Source organism: Chiroxiphia lanceolata, chromosome 22 (genome assembly GCF_009829145.1).
Source record: "Chiroxiphia lanceolata isolate bChiLan1 chromosome 22, bChiLan1.pri, whole genome shotgun sequence".
Taxonomy (NCBI): Eukaryota; Metazoa; Chordata; class Aves; order Passeriformes; family Pipridae; genus Chiroxiphia; species Chiroxiphia lanceolata.
The window spans coordinates 1,375,681-1,390,598 of NC_045658.1; the positions used below are offsets into that span (position 1 = coordinate 1,375,681).

A 14,918-nucleotide genomic window follows, 5' to 3' on the forward strand; every position below is an offset into this window, starting at 1 on the left:
CCGGCACAGCCCCGGGGCACGCGTGACCCGGCCCCGAGCCCGCACGACCCCGCTGTCCCCGTGCCAAGGCGACCCCGGTGCCAATGCGACACTACCACCCGTCCCCGCGCCAACGCGACCCTCTGCAAACGCGACCCGTGGCACCCCTGGGCCGCAGCGTGACCCCGCCGGGCTGGCGGGTCCTTGGGGGCTCCGTTATCGCTCACCCCCCTTCCCAGCACCCAAACTGGGGGGCAGTCCCGGGGAGGGTGGGGGGCAGCATTGGGGGGGTGCCCTAAATGTGGTGCCAGGCTGGGGGGCACAGGTTGGGTTTAGGGGAGGGGACATGGGAGGCAGAGTGGGGAGACTGGGGTGTAGGGAGAGAAAACGATGAGGGGCAGGAGCGGGGGGAGGTGGATTTTGGGGTATCCGGGGGGGGGGGTGTAGGCTTGGGGGGGGCAGGATGCAGGGTGTAACTGTGGGGGAGATATTGTGGGGACGGACTGGGGGGTAAATGGGGGACTCGTCCCTCCCGCCCCCTCCCCAACCCACGTCCTTCCCCCCCAGGTCCGGAGCATCCCCCCGCCATCCCCTCCCCCGGTACCGGCGGCACTGAAGGTCACCGGCGGACGGACCCCCCGGTGCTGCGTCGGGGCTGGGGGGACACCCCGGGGGGGTTCTCGGCGGGGACCCCCGTGCCCGGTCCCCTCGGGGCGGCACTTACCGGGGGCGGCGGGGCCGGGGCGGTCCCGGAGCGGGGCCGGTACCGAGCGGAGCCGAGCGGGGCCCCGGCGCTCGCTGCCACCGCGCAGCGTCACGTGCGGCGGGGCGGGGCGGCCCCTCCGGGGGCGGCGGGACCGGGAACCGGCACCGGGAACCGGCACCGGGAACCGGCACCGGGAACCGGCACTGGCACCGCGAACCGGGCACCGCACCGGGAACCGGCACCGCGGACACACCGCCGGGCACCGGCACCGGCAAAACGGCGCCGGAACCGGGCACCGGGATCCGGAACCGGGGATCCCCCTCCATCCCTGATGTCACCCCCTGGGTGTCCCCTCCCTTCCCAGTGCACAGGTCCCCGCGGACGGGGGACCCCCCAAGGCCCTCCCTGTCCCCCGGGCAGTGTCTCCATCCCCCTGCCCGCGGTTGGTATCCGGGCACCGCTCTGCCCATCACCCGCACCCCCCTCCCAGTTTGGCTCGCGGGGTTCCCCCCACCCCCCTCCCTGGAACCCAGAGCAGCCCCCCCCTCATACCTCCCCATCCTTGGTTCCCCCCATTCCTGGTACTCAGGGAACTCCCATTTCCATCCCTGGTACTCAAGGCCCTCTCCCACCCCCAGTCTGTCCACCCCTGCCAACCCGGGTAACTCCCTCATCCATAACCCCCATTCCTGGTACCCAGGGCACCCCTTCCATCCCTCCCTGGCACTCAGGGTACCCCCCTCAACCAATTCCCCCCAGCACCCAGGGCACCCCCTCCATCCCTCCCTCCCTGGCACTTAGGGCACCCCATCCACCCATAACCCCCCATTCCTGACCCTCCCAACCCTAATTTCCCCCATTACCCCAAGGCCCCTCTCTCCCCCCCACCAGCACCCAGGCCATGAGTGACCCCCCACCCAGCACCCATCTCCCTGTCCCAGGGGGACCCCCAAGCTCGGGGACCCCCAAGGAGGGGCTGGCATCAGCTCCAGGGGAGAAGGAGAGTGGGGCTGGCACACCAGAGGGACATGGAACCCCCTGGGGACACAGCAGCTGGGATGTGACAGGGCCAGGGCTCCATAACCCTGTGCCGAGGGTGGGGGGATTCCCACTCCAGGAGGATCCCATCTTCTCCCATCCCACCCTGCAGCCCTTTTTGGGACAGCTCAGAGCGGGGTTTATGGGATACCCCCCCCCCTTTGCTCCACCACCCTCATCCCACGTGTCTGCACTGCAACGAGGCTGCCATGGCTCCAATGACAACTTTAATCCGATAATATTTGCAAATAACAGACAAAACAGGAACGGGGCCCTGGGATCACACCTGGGACCTGTGTCCTGCGGAGGATCCGGCGCTGTCGGAACCACCACGGCCCCGGAACACCCCCAGGGCCCCCCCGGATCGCTTCCCACAGCAACAGGATAAGCTCAAGGAAGAGATTTTTGTGTTTTCTTTTTTATATATATATATATATATATATATAACATTAAAAAAAATGAACAGCAACTTGAAAAGATGGAATTTCCAAGGAATATGTACACAAGCGAGTGCTTCAGGCTGGGAAGAAAAAACCTCTCGTGGCTTCGGCACATGGAATTCCTCATGTCTGTACCTTGGGAAAGAATCCACGGGTCCAAACTGCCCCAAAACCCCACTTTTCAGGAGCTTTAGAGCCCCTCAAATGCTGCTGCTTCACCCCCAAACGCAGTGGGGACAGGGAGGAGGGGGTTTGGCAAAGAACAGCTGGAATTCTTCGGATAAAACCTTGGAAATCAAACCTCGGAAATCAAATCTAGTGGAGTTTTGGGGGATGGGATTTGTGCCCCTCCCCCCTCTTTTTGCATCCCAAATTTCTGCAAACCTTGACAAAATAAAACTGATGTGATCTCCACATCGTATTTTTCCAGGGAAACAAGGGAAAAGGCTGGAAAGGAAGAGGAAGCCTGGAATTTCAGGACAGAGATCCCTCGGCAGTGCCTGGTGTGGATCAGTCTGGAAGTGGGATAGTTCCTGCTAAATATTAATGGGCAGAAATCCTTGCTGGGAGATGTTAAAAATAATAATAATAATAATAATTAGTGCATTGCTGAAAAACGAGGATAAAGGGGGAAAAATCCCCTCTTCCCGTGGGAAATGCTTCCCACCTGCACCCCCCCGCTGGCTCCGGCTGTCCCAAGCACTCCTGGAAGAAAATGTTCTCCAGAGTCACTAAAATACCCCAAATTTCTAGAAAAAAACCCCAACCCAGTTCCCAGAGCCCAGGTGGTTCTTGGCTCATCCAAGGTGTGGAAGTGGCGGAGGGATGCGGAGAGGGATGCGGCCCTGGGGAAGGTTTGGGAAGCAGATCCCAGCTCCCGTTTGGGGTCAAATCAATGAAGATTCGTTGTCTGCCAAACATTCCTCACCCAGTCCTAATTCCTGCACTTCCAAGCTGACCTGACAGTGGATCAAAGACAGGGTTATCCTAAAGAGGAGGATGGAGCAGGATGGTTGGGATCTATGGGATCATGGGGACACCCCCTCGCCCCGAACACACCAACTGCTGCTCAGCTTCCCAACCTTCCTGTTCTTTATTAAACCAACCCGGGACGTTCTCCTGGAGCAGGAATGTCCCTCAGTGCAATCTGCTTTGACATAAGGCATTGGTTTGGTTAGCTTTGGGGAGCACACGCCTCGCTCGGGGGTTTTCCTGCCTTCTGGAAGAGTCACAAAGTCCCGTATCCACCTTTTTTTTTGGATGCTTTTAATGCCCTACCACGTTCCAAATCCTCTTCCCTTCGGGTCGCTCCTCTTGGAAAACCATCAGTGGCCGAGTAAACCAGTCCCTGGGGGGGATAAAACATCACCAGGAGATGAGGAGGGAGGTGGGACGGGGGTGGAATTTGGGCAAAAGGGGGGGGAAATCACCCAAACTCACCTTTAAATCCCTCTTCGGGCATACAAACTGGGATGGGAGGGAAAGGAAGGCGTTAGAAGTTGTTCCAATGGATCAATATCCCAAGGATGACAAGGAAATGTCACAATTCCCTTTTTCCACCTTTCCCACCCAAATTCTTGGCCCCCCCCAACCTTCCCCCTCCCCTCTGACCTTGCATAACATCGTCCATGGCTGCGTAATCCGCGATGGGCTCATCAGCCTGGAAAAAACACGGGAATACTGGGATGAAGGAGCTGCTGGAGCCACCCCCGGAGGGGAGCAGGGAATGGGGTTCCTGCCCAAACACTGGGAATGTGAGGGGAGGATTCATTCCCTAATTTAGCTGGATTTTGGGCTGGTACCCACACTGCTCAGCAGCAAAACCAGTCAATAAAGGCCCTTGGGAAGAAAAAATAAGGACTGTCCTCCTCCAAAGCAAAAAAAATAAGGATTTTTCTCCTCCAAAATGAAAAAACCGAATTCCTCCTCTGAAACAAAACCAATAAGGATTTTCTTCCTCCAAAATAAAAAAATGAGGATTTGCCTCCTCCAAAACAACAAAAAAATGGATATTCCTCCTCCAGAATAAAAAAGATAAGGATTTTCCTCCTCCAAAACAAAAAAATAAGGATTTTCCCCCTCCAAAAGAAAACCATAAGGATTTTCCTCCTCCAAAACAAAAAAATGTGGATTTTTCTCCTCCAAAACAAAAACCTGAGGATTCTCCTCCTCAAAAACAAGTTTTTTCTTCCTCCAAAAAAAAAAGCAAAAAGAGATCTTCCTCCAAGCCAAATCCAATAAAAATAAGGATTTTCCTCCTCCAAAACAGAAGAAAACAAGGATTTTCCTCCTCCAAACCAAAACCAAACAGGATTTTCCTCTTCCAGGAAGGGGTTCTGTGAGGAACTCATTGAATTTTTCCCAATTTTCACAGGCCCCACGACACGTTTCCCTTTGACTGCATGAACTCTGCTGGATTTTAGGTGGGATCCCCCTGGATTTTAGGTGGGATCCCCCTGGATTTTGGGCTGGAACCCTGTGGAGTTTGGGCTGAATCCCCGTGGAGTTTGGGCTGGATCCCTGTGGATTTTGGGCTCGATCCCCCTGGATTGTGGGCAGGATCCCCATGTATTTTGGGCGGGATCCCATGGATTTTGGGCAGGATCCCATGGATTTTGGGCAGGATCCCTGTGGGTTTTGGGTGGGATCCCTGTGGAGTTTGGGCTGGATCCCCCTGGATTGTGGACAGGATCCCCATGTATTTTGGGTGGGATCCCTGTGGATTTTGGGCTGAATACCGTGGATTTTAGGCGTGATCCCTGCAGATTTGGGTAGGAACCCTGTGGATTTTGGGCTGGATCCCATGGATTTCGGGCTGGAACCCATGGATTTCGGGTTGGATCCCTGTGGGTTTTGGGCTGGATCCCTGTGGATTTGGGGCAGGATCCCTGTGGATTTGGGCGGGATCCCTGTGGATTTGGGCGGGATCCCCCCGGATACCTTGAGCAGGATGACGGACTCGGGGATGACCCCCAGGCTGCCCAGCGTGGCCGTGTCGTCGCTCAGGATCTTGCCGTCGATGGACAGGTTCTGGTCGAAGGGGGCCACGGAGAAGGCGTGCATGATCTGGGACAGGGACACGGCTTCTTGGAGCAGGGATGGGGCACTGCAGATCCCCCAAACCCCACCCCCGTTCCCACCCTGACATGACCCACCCCGACACAGCCCACCCTGATTCCCACCCCAACACAGCCCACCCTGATTCCCACCCCGACACAGCCCACTCTGATTCCCATCCTAACACAACTCCCAATTCCAGTGCAACACAACCCCCCCAACACATCCCAATTCCCACACAACACAACCCACTCTGATTCCCATCCCAACTCCATCACCAACACAACCTCCTCTAATTTCCACCCCAAACACAACCCACCCCAACACAACTCTCCCACACCCCAATTTCCTGCCCCAACATGATCCATCCCAATTCCCACCCCAACACAACCCATCCTAAACACAACCCACCCCAATTTCCATCCTGATTCCCACCCCAAGACAACCCACCCCAATTCCAACCCCAACACAACCTCCTCTAATTCCCACCCCAAACACAACCCACCCCAACACAACCCTCCCTCTCCAACTCCCACAGCCCAATTTCCCACCCCAATTCCCAACGTAACACAACCCCCAATTCCACCCCAACACAACCCCACCCTGATTTTCACCCCAACACAGTCTCCCCCCAACACATCCTAATTCCCAACCCAACACCACCTCCCCCAATTCCCACCCCACCCCACCCCAATCTGACCCCATGTGGGATTTCAGACCCTTCCTCTCCCTCCCCACACTCCTGGTTTGATGGTTTTCCCTCATTCCTGGTATTCCTCCCCCCCACCTGTATTTTCAGCTCTTTCAGGGTCTGGTTGGCCGACACCAGCAGGGCCTTCTCCCCTCGGACCTTCCTGTGGCGGGTGCTCCTCCTGATTCCCTGTTTTTGGTAGGTGATGTAGCTCTGCTGGGAGAGCTTCTGGCGTTTTGCGCCACCGTTGGCCTGGAGAGGAGGCAAAACCCACGGAGATCAAGTTATTTGGGAATAAACACGAGTTCCCCGTATCCCAGAGGGTGTTTGGGGTGAGTTGGTCATGCGAGGGAAGGCGGGAAGCGATGGAAAATCCCTTGGAAAGCCAACTGAAGCGTGCAAGTGTGGAGAAGACCGAAGGATTTGCCTTCAAGCCTCAGTTCCTGGTCCTAATGCCAGTGTGGGGCAGATTTCCACGGGCAGACGAGTCCCTGTCCAGGTTTAACCTCTCCAAAAACCAGCACTGGTGTGGTCTGACCATTCCAGTGACACTTTGAGACACGTGTCCCCCACCAGTCGGACCCAGAGGAGGAGGGAGGTGACCTCATTGTGCTGACTCCGGAGGATGATGCAGAAATCAAGGAACCTCCTGGGATTTTTCATCTCTACCTGGTTAAAATCGGGGTCCTGTTCCCCCTCTGGCTTGTTTTCCTCCCTTTCCTCTTCAGCCTCCGAGCTGCTCACGTTCAGCTCCGGAGCCGCGTCCTTCATCACCTGGAGTCACAAAAACCACTCTGCTGTGACCAACAGCACCCACCCGGACTGTCCCACCATGGAATCAGCTCCTGGAGACCTTCCTGGTGCCGCCTCCACCCACAGAGCCTGGGAATAATCCCGGGAGCTGCTCCAGGAGGTCTGAAAAGGCTCCTCCACCCTCCCCAGCTGTGTGGGACCTCAGGGGGATTCGGCTCAGGAATCCCCCTCTATGGAGCTGCAGGTGCTTCCTGCCCTTCTCTCCAGGCAAAGGGAAAGTCTCCCAGGGCCTGGACTGATTCCTTTCCCAGTAGCTAGTTGATCCAAGTGCATTACAAATACCTCACCATGGAGAAAGGAATATTATCTGTAAATTAAGACACTTGTCCCTCCCTGCAGAGGGACTCAGAACCATTATTTATGGGGCTGCAGGGTTTAAGTAAATGAAACCTAAACAATTTACACAAATACATAAATAAAAGGGACGTTCAGGTCTGTGGAAGTCACTCCAGGAGACACGGATTTGCCTGGATGTGAATTCCCATCTATGGAGCTGGAGCTGGGGTTGCAGGAGCTCAGGAGACCTGGATGCCCGAGAGCTCACAATCCCATCAATATATTTAAAATCATCGATGCAATCCCAGCTCCCAAACATTCCCCAGAGCTCTCAGAATTCCAGCAGTGCCATCCTACAATGATTTTATCCAAATGGGACTTTCCTGTTGCACCCCAAGGAGGTAGCAGGGGGAGGAGAAGGGGTGAGGGGGTGGGAAACACTCCCTGACTTTGCAAAGCCCAGCAGGAAGGACACAGTGGCTCCCAGTGATCCTGGCTGGCATTCCTGCTGCTTCCCATCCCTGCCCCGTTACTGAGGGAATCTCGTGGGCACTCTCTCGCCCCCTCTCTCCAGCTCCAGCTGCTCCACAAAGAATAGCTCCCTGTTTTTTTGCCAGCCCCACGTGTGAGCACAGTCCTGGCCAGTGCCAGAAAAACACAACCCCCAAGCCTCTCCTGCGGCGGAGCCAAGGCGGATCCAGCCTCGGGACTCAGGCTGATGGCTCCAGACGTGCTGCTGCTCCACGTCTCACAAGCCAGGCAGGAACCCATCCAGCCTCCGGCTCCCTGTGGTTCTCCAGCGCCTCCTTGGGATTGGCAAGGAGGTGGAAATCAATGGAAGGCCAAAACAAACCCACTCCCACCCTGCAAAAGTGCAGGGAATGTCTTGATCCCAGTGCCCACCAGCCTTGGCTGCCTCCTAAAAAGCCCTAAGTTCCAACAGAGCCAGATTTGGGTCCCCGGAAAAGCAATTCTGGAGTTGATCCTGACACTTAAGATCAGCAAAAACATAATTTGCAGCTTCCAGGGATCCTGAAAACCATCTCGGAGTTCAGCCTCTCACCAGCACCAAGGGGAAGAGCTTATTTCTATCCAGGGATAAATGTCACTTGAGCAAGTAGAAAGGAAATGACAAATATTGGAGGGGGAGGAGAGCAGGTAGAGCCTGGGAACACAGTTGAGACAGAAGAAACAGCTGGGAGCATCCCTGAAAACACAAAGTATTCCATTTGGCAAAAGGAGACCGAATTTTCCGAGCCAGAACGTTCCCATGTGCTGGTCTGGCCAAAGTTGGAGCCACGGAGCCGGGGGATTCCTGCCCTCCCCACCACCAGGAACCCCAGCAGCAGGTCCCAGCCCCTGGGGGCTGTGAGACCCCCCTGAGGGCATTCCTGGTGCTCCCTGAGCAGGATGGAGGGGCAGCCTGTCGGTACCTTTTTGTTATCCACCACTTTGTGCACGTACACGGTGGCCTGGGTGTACTCGCGCAGGTCCCGCTGCTGCTGGCACAGGAGCCCTTCCCGGCACTCCGGGCATAGCTCTGGTGAAAAAGCAGATTTAATATGTTAATAAATATAGTTAATGTGTTAGTGTGTTTAATAAACACATTTCCAAGGAAAATAAAAACATATTTAATTGCTTCAGCTCCTCGGAGACTCCATCCCAGTGCCTCTCACTGCCAGCCTGGAGTGGATCAATTGAATTCCTGAATGGTTTGGGTTGGGAAGGACCTTAAACCTCATCCCTGCCATGGGCAGGGTCACCTTCCACTTGCTCCAAGCCCTGTTCAACCTGGCCTTGGACACTTCCAGAGATGGGGCAGCCACAGCTTCTCTGGGCAACCTGTGCCAGGGCCAAACCACCCTCATAGGGAAGAATTCCATCTCAATATCCCATCCCCCCTTGCCCTGTCCCTCCACCCCTTGTCCCAGGTCCCTCTCCAGCTCTCCTGGAGCCCCTTTAGGCCCTGCAGGGGGCTCTCAGGTCTCCCTGGAGCCTTCTTTTCTCCAGGTGAAGCCCCCCAGCTCTCCCAGCCTGGCTCCAGAGCAGAGGGGCTCCAGCCCTTGGAGCAGCTCCGTGGTCTCCTCTGGACTCGCTCCAGCAGCTCCACGTCCTTACAGTGCTCCAGGTGGGGAACCTGCCAAGCTCCACGTTTACCACCTCAGACTTCATTTCTTATCCTACAAGAGCCATTCCCAGAGCCCAGGGAGCAGAGTGACTCACGGGGCTCCGAGGTGTAGCGGGTGCCCTCGGGGCCCTGTGTCCGGGTGATCTTGATGACGTGATCCACCACGAAGAGCTTTTGGATCCTCTCCCACTCGCTGGGCCATATCAGAGCTATACTGTGCAAAGGAACAGGCAGGTGCTTTATGACATGGAAAAGCCAAGCTCCCCCAAAAAAACCCTCCTCCTTCTTCAGCATTTTAACAAAAGAAAACCACCAAAATCCCCCCCAAAATCAGCTGCAGGGGAGGGCCTGCACACCCTGATGGCGGCAGGCTGTGATTAGTGACGCTGCTGTGCTCCTGCCGTGCCGGAGGGAGAGACTGAGGAGGGAAGGAGGGGAAGATTTTCTACTTTCAGTGCTGCATCACTGCAGAAACAACGGCACGGAGTACGAAGTGCAGCGCTCCGGGGGGGAACGCGCACGGAAAGCAAATTGTAAGGAAGAGGGATGTTCCTGCGCCCCAGTCAGATCCAGGGTGGTTATTGTCAGGAACTAACCAAGCTGAAGGAAGCTCTTTTTTCCTGACCCAGCGTTCTTGGACAATTTAGGTCTTGCCTTGCAGGAAGGCTGAGGTGGCTCTGAGAAAGCCGAGGTGTTGATTTTGTTTGAGGGAAAGGATTCGCTCCTCGTCTCGCTGCGGCTCGGTAGCAAGAACATTCCTTTTGGACTGTTCTCCTGGGGAAAGGAAAATGTGTGAAGGGAAGAAACTCACTGTTTGGAGTCTTCTTTGGTCATGGAAGCGAAGGTGAACATGAGCCCCCCGTGGGGGCAGAGCAGGACACTGTTGGCTATGGAGGACACGGGGCTGCAGCGTGTTGGCCTCCTGCAAAAGGGAAGGCGGTTTGGAAAGCTGGACCAGCTTATCCCACCAAACCCCCCCCCAAGTCCTGCAGGCAGCCAAGAAGAAATCACAGGTGAATTATTTACAGAAGGCATTCCAACATGGAATATTAACTACAAGTGATGAGGAAATCAGATCCACGTTCCTCTGTGCTGCAAAATGATTCTGTCCAGGGGAGATTTCCATCTCCAGCCTGTGCAAACAGGACTGAGAGGTGACCTCTGGGCTACAGCTCCAGACAGATGAAAAAACTAATCAGGTTACCAGCTAATCCGACCATCTGGTTAACACATGGTAAACAAGGAAATTCAGTGTTGTACAACCAACACAAGTCCTGCAAAAATCAGCTTCCTTGTTTCCATGAACCCGCTGTGCCGGCATTCGGAAGCAAAATGTTACCTACAGCCCCCAAAACACGGGATAAAAAGCACCAAAACCCTCCAGCCAAAATTACCTGACAAATTTCCTCCATTCTTCTACAAAGAACTGCGAAACAATATACAGCTCATCTGTCTCCTGGGGGGAAAAGAGAAGGAAAAGGGATCTTTTTAATGAACCCAGCAATAGGTTTGTCGGCAGCGCTCGCTCCCTCCCAGACCTCGGCCGGTTTTACCATGACAACTCCATCCAAGCACGCTGGGAAAGCCAAGGAAAATAATTTGGGATCAAGTACTAAGCACTGACTTTACTAATCTCATGTTTATTACAAAGTTAGTCAAGCTTTCAATCCAATTACCTTTAATTCCCAGCGGGAAAGGGGCATTTCCCTGGAGCAGCCAAGTGCTGTTTTCTCTCGCTGGGTACTCGTGGTCAGAGACCACCCCAACCTCCCTCACTTGCTTCCAATATCAAAATCCATGTGTTTTTCCTTCTGGCAGCAGCAGGAACAAAAAGCCCCAGCTGTGCACCCAACAGGGCAGTGTTTTTGGGATAAACCCTGTCTTCTTGTCCCAATTTACCATTAAATTGTTTGCTCCTGAACAAAAAACCACCTAGATCCCAAGAGCTGGGTGACAAAATCACTTCCATGATCATCTATATCCTCACCAACTTCCCTACCATGCACTTAAGAGCTTGCTCCATCTTTCTGCAGGAAAACTCAGCACACCTGAGGAATATATATATTTTTAATCTCCCTTAATCTCTAGATCAAACCACTCTGCTTGTTTTCCCTCCCCAAACCCCTCAACTGTTTTGGATCAGGAAAACTCCAAAAGCTTGAAGGAAAAATCCTCAGCTCTTTTATCAGGTTCCCTTGGGAAATTCCAAGGGAAAGGAGAATCCAAAGGGAAAGGAGGATGCAGACCCAGTAGTGGAGAGGCTCCTGTTTCTGACCAACAGTGATAGGCTCCAGCTTTCCATCACCTCCTCCAGCTCCAAAGGCAAATCCTGCCAGATACAAGCCTTTAACACCCCTGGCAGAACCTGGAGCTCTCCAGCTCAGGGAAACTCTCTTTAAACCCTTCTGGATCTCCTTGGTTCCAAGTCATGGATCCATATTGGCTCAGTATTTATTGCCAGCTGGAGCAATGAGGGACCGAGGCAGAGACCTACCAAAGCACCTTAGCAGGATTGGAGAGCCAACCATTAATCAGCACCATGAGACTCCCAGGAGCCAAGGACTGAACCAAGAGCTTGTTCCACTCCTTTTGGACCACCCTAAATCCCCAAAAAGTCCTGGAACAGCCACCAGGAGAGGGTTTGCACGGCCGTCGTGGCTCTTTGGAGGGTGTCAGCATTTTGGGAAGATCCTCCTGAGCTCCTGGAATGCAGGAGGATGCTGGAGTACACCTGGAGCAGCCAAAGCTGGTGGTGGAGCAGAACTGAGGTGTGTTCCAGCATCCTCCAGCCTGGGAAGGCTGATGGAAGGAGGCAGAAAAGTCACTTCTACCGGCGTGGCCACGGCGTTTCTATCCTTCCAGGGATGGATACAACCCCAACAGCAATATTGTCCCTGTTACCTGGCTGATTCTGGGCCAGCCACAGCTCCCTTGGCACAGGAGCCATTCCTGTGGCTCTTTAGGGCTCTGTGCCAGCACAGCTAATCCAGGGAAATCACACCTCAGCACAGCACACGTGTGAGCTCTGCTGGCATGGACCGAGAGAACGGTTATGGAATGGGCTGGGTTGGAAGGGACCTTAAGGATCTCATTCCACTCCCCTGCCATGGGCAGGGACACCTTCCACTAGCCCAAGCCCTGTCCAACCTGGCCTGGAACACTTCCAGGGATGGGGCAGCCACAGTTTCTTTGGAAGAAGAGGATAAAAGCCAATAAAACCTGCCCCAAGCCCAGCTGCATTCCCCGGTTCCCCTCCTTCCCTACCTGAGGCCAACTGCCCAGGCAAGGCCTGCATTTGTCATGGAACAGGTTCTGGAGAGAAGTCTTCTGCTCACTGGCCATCATCTTATGGAGAGCTTCGTTTTCCTCCCCTTCACGCTCCAAAATCTGCAGGAAACAGTGAATTCCATCCCAGCTGCACTAAAAGGTGACATTATTCTCCTCCACAGCACAGGGTCGTGACAAAAGGGAAACCAGAAACACAACCAGTATTTACAGTCAACAAAAAGGGGAATATTTGGCAAATACCTTGCACTGGGAACAGCACTCTTTGTTATTCGGGAATTCGGGGGCTTTTGGGAAATATTGCTTGAGTTTCTCCCAGGCTTCCCTGGAAACCACCCTGCGCTCGTTCTCGGAGATGCACAGGTCACCTGCAGGGAGAGAATCAAGGCAAGGGCTTTGATCACAACATGCTCAGGGATGTTTTGCAGCCCTTGATTGAAGAGATTACAAGGAATAAAGGTGGGGGAAGAGATCCACACGTTTAGCAGCCAAAACCACGTCAGCAAAAACCAGCCCAGCTGACAAAGTCACCTTCGACTCCTGCCTTGCTTCCCTTAGACAGGGAAAAATAATAATAGCAGTAATAATAATAATAATTTTAATTCATAAAAATGTCCTTTGGATTTCCAAGCTGATCAAACACAAGCAGGGATGCTGGGAAAAGCCAAAGAGGGCACAGGGCTACTGGTTCCTCCTCCACAGCCACACCCCCATGGTGCCTCCATGCACCAAGGCCCAGACTAACCCTGTGTCACACGGAACAATGCCAGGTGCTCTCCACATCCTTGAAACCCCAAATTCCCCCTGCAGAATCTCAGATGGTTTCACATGCCCTATCCAAGCACCTCAAAATGTGGCAAGGGCAGATTTGGCACCCTAAATCTGCTCTGGGGAACCACCGGGGTGTGAAGACACCCGGCAAGATTTACCAGCTGTCCCCCAGACAACTTATTTATCCATCAGGATGACTTATCCCGGTGCTCAGGCAGCTCAAAAAGCCCAGGAAGGGTTTACCAGGAGCCATTTGTGCCTGCCATCTCAGGGATGGAAGCAGGAGACACACCCAGGCTCTTGGACACCACGTGCACACATGACAACACACACTCCGGGTAAACAAGGCTTGGGAAAACTGGAGAAGGCTCCAGGATCCGACCAGCTGCCCCTTGCAGGGGTGATGATATCCAAGGGGAAAACACAAGCACATCCCCCTCTGAGACAGCAGCTGGAAGTCACTGTGCTATGAGCAGGCACCGGGAGAAACACGAGGAGCAGCCGTTGCGACACCGGGATGCAAACCGGATTTGGGAATATTCCTGCCTCGGTGGGGATTGCATCAGCAAGAGGGAAGGAAAACAGCAACTGCCATGTCCAAAGGACACAATGCCTTATTATCTGCTTTTCTATAGCCTGGAGAGCTGCAGAGAGAGGAGAGGGAGAGAAACTCCTTCCTCCCCACCCTCTGGTAGCTCTTTAACATGACAAGCAGCTCCTCGGGCTCACGGATTTGCTCCAGCCCAGCCTGGAATTTGGCCAGCCCTGGAGAGGAAAAAATAGCAACCATCCCCTCCTGCTTTTCCTCTAATAAACAAAGGTCAGGCCTCGATGCAGCACTTGGCCACTTGGGCCTCATCCAACACGGCCAAGTGGCTCCGGAGGTTGGACCAGGATGTTGTCCAGAGCCAACGATGGGGAAGAAGAGGAGCTTGTACAAATAAGTGCCTTGACAACACATGATTAATTAAAACAGATTAATATGGTGAGGAAAAGAGGAGAAAAAATCAGCTCTGGGTGTGCAGGAACAAGTGTTTTGCCATCTGGAAGATGATCCCAACCGCTGCTGACCCTGTTTCCCACTCCCACCATCCAGGGACATGTTTTGGGCACGGACATCAAAGCAAGGCTTAACTTGGTATCTGGAAAAAATTATTCACTGGGATCAGGCAGCTACTGGAGAGCGAGGAATTGCAGCAAGGATGCAAAGGGAGTCGAGAAGGGAACGCCCGGGTGGCATTCCTGGAGGCCAGCCAGCCCTCACAGAGCCAGCCCTGGCTTTTCCAGAGCCTCCCACGGAGGCAGGAACCTCCTCCACCACAAAATTAAGGCTGTAGGAACAAGACTACAGATTTGCTGATCCACTCCAGAGAGAATTTTTCAAGGTGGAAAGGTTGTTTTCCACGAATAATCAAAGGTTAGCTCAAGACAACAAAACCTGCCCTGCCAGCAGCCCCTTAGTCAGTATTATTTATTCTGTTCTGACCCAAAGTCACAGATCAAACAGCAATTTAACACCATAATATTTTCCAAAGGCCTATTGGCCTATTTTTTATCGTGTCTGGCTACATAAACGTTCTATCCCCACACTCCCTGCTTTTATTGAACAGCAGCAGCCTCGAGGCAACGGGAAACGTGGCGTTCAAGGCTCTGAGTAACAGATAAAATCGTGACAAAGTGCTTAAACACCCGCCTTGAAAATGAGCTTTCTCCAGCCTTACTCCAGGTTCTTGA

At 54.0% G+C, this 14,918-nt stretch overlaps 1 protein-coding gene across 1 annotated transcript in view; it reads right to left on the reverse strand.

Annotated features, from left to right (window-relative positions):
- Nucleotides 1-2,138: 2,138 nt before the first annotated feature.
- USP48 (ubiquitin specific peptidase 48) overlaps nucleotides 2,139-14,918 on the reverse strand; it is a 32,589-nt gene continuing 19,809 nt past the window's right edge. Inside the window, 12 exon segments of the mRNA XM_032709308.1 lie at nucleotides 2,139-3,511; nucleotides 3,604-3,630; nucleotides 3,775-3,823; nucleotides 5,104-5,229; nucleotides 6,008-6,163; nucleotides 6,581-6,685; nucleotides 8,434-8,540; nucleotides 9,224-9,342; nucleotides 9,940-10,050; nucleotides 10,523-10,584; nucleotides 12,393-12,515; nucleotides 12,657-12,781. Of these exon segments, the coding sequence (XP_032565199.1) occupies nucleotides 3,489-3,511; nucleotides 3,604-3,630; nucleotides 3,775-3,823; nucleotides 5,104-5,229; nucleotides 6,008-6,163; nucleotides 6,581-6,685; nucleotides 8,434-8,540; nucleotides 9,224-9,342; nucleotides 9,940-10,050; nucleotides 10,523-10,584; nucleotides 12,393-12,515; nucleotides 12,657-12,781 (1,133 nt within the window). The 3' untranslated portion in view covers nucleotides 2,139-3,488.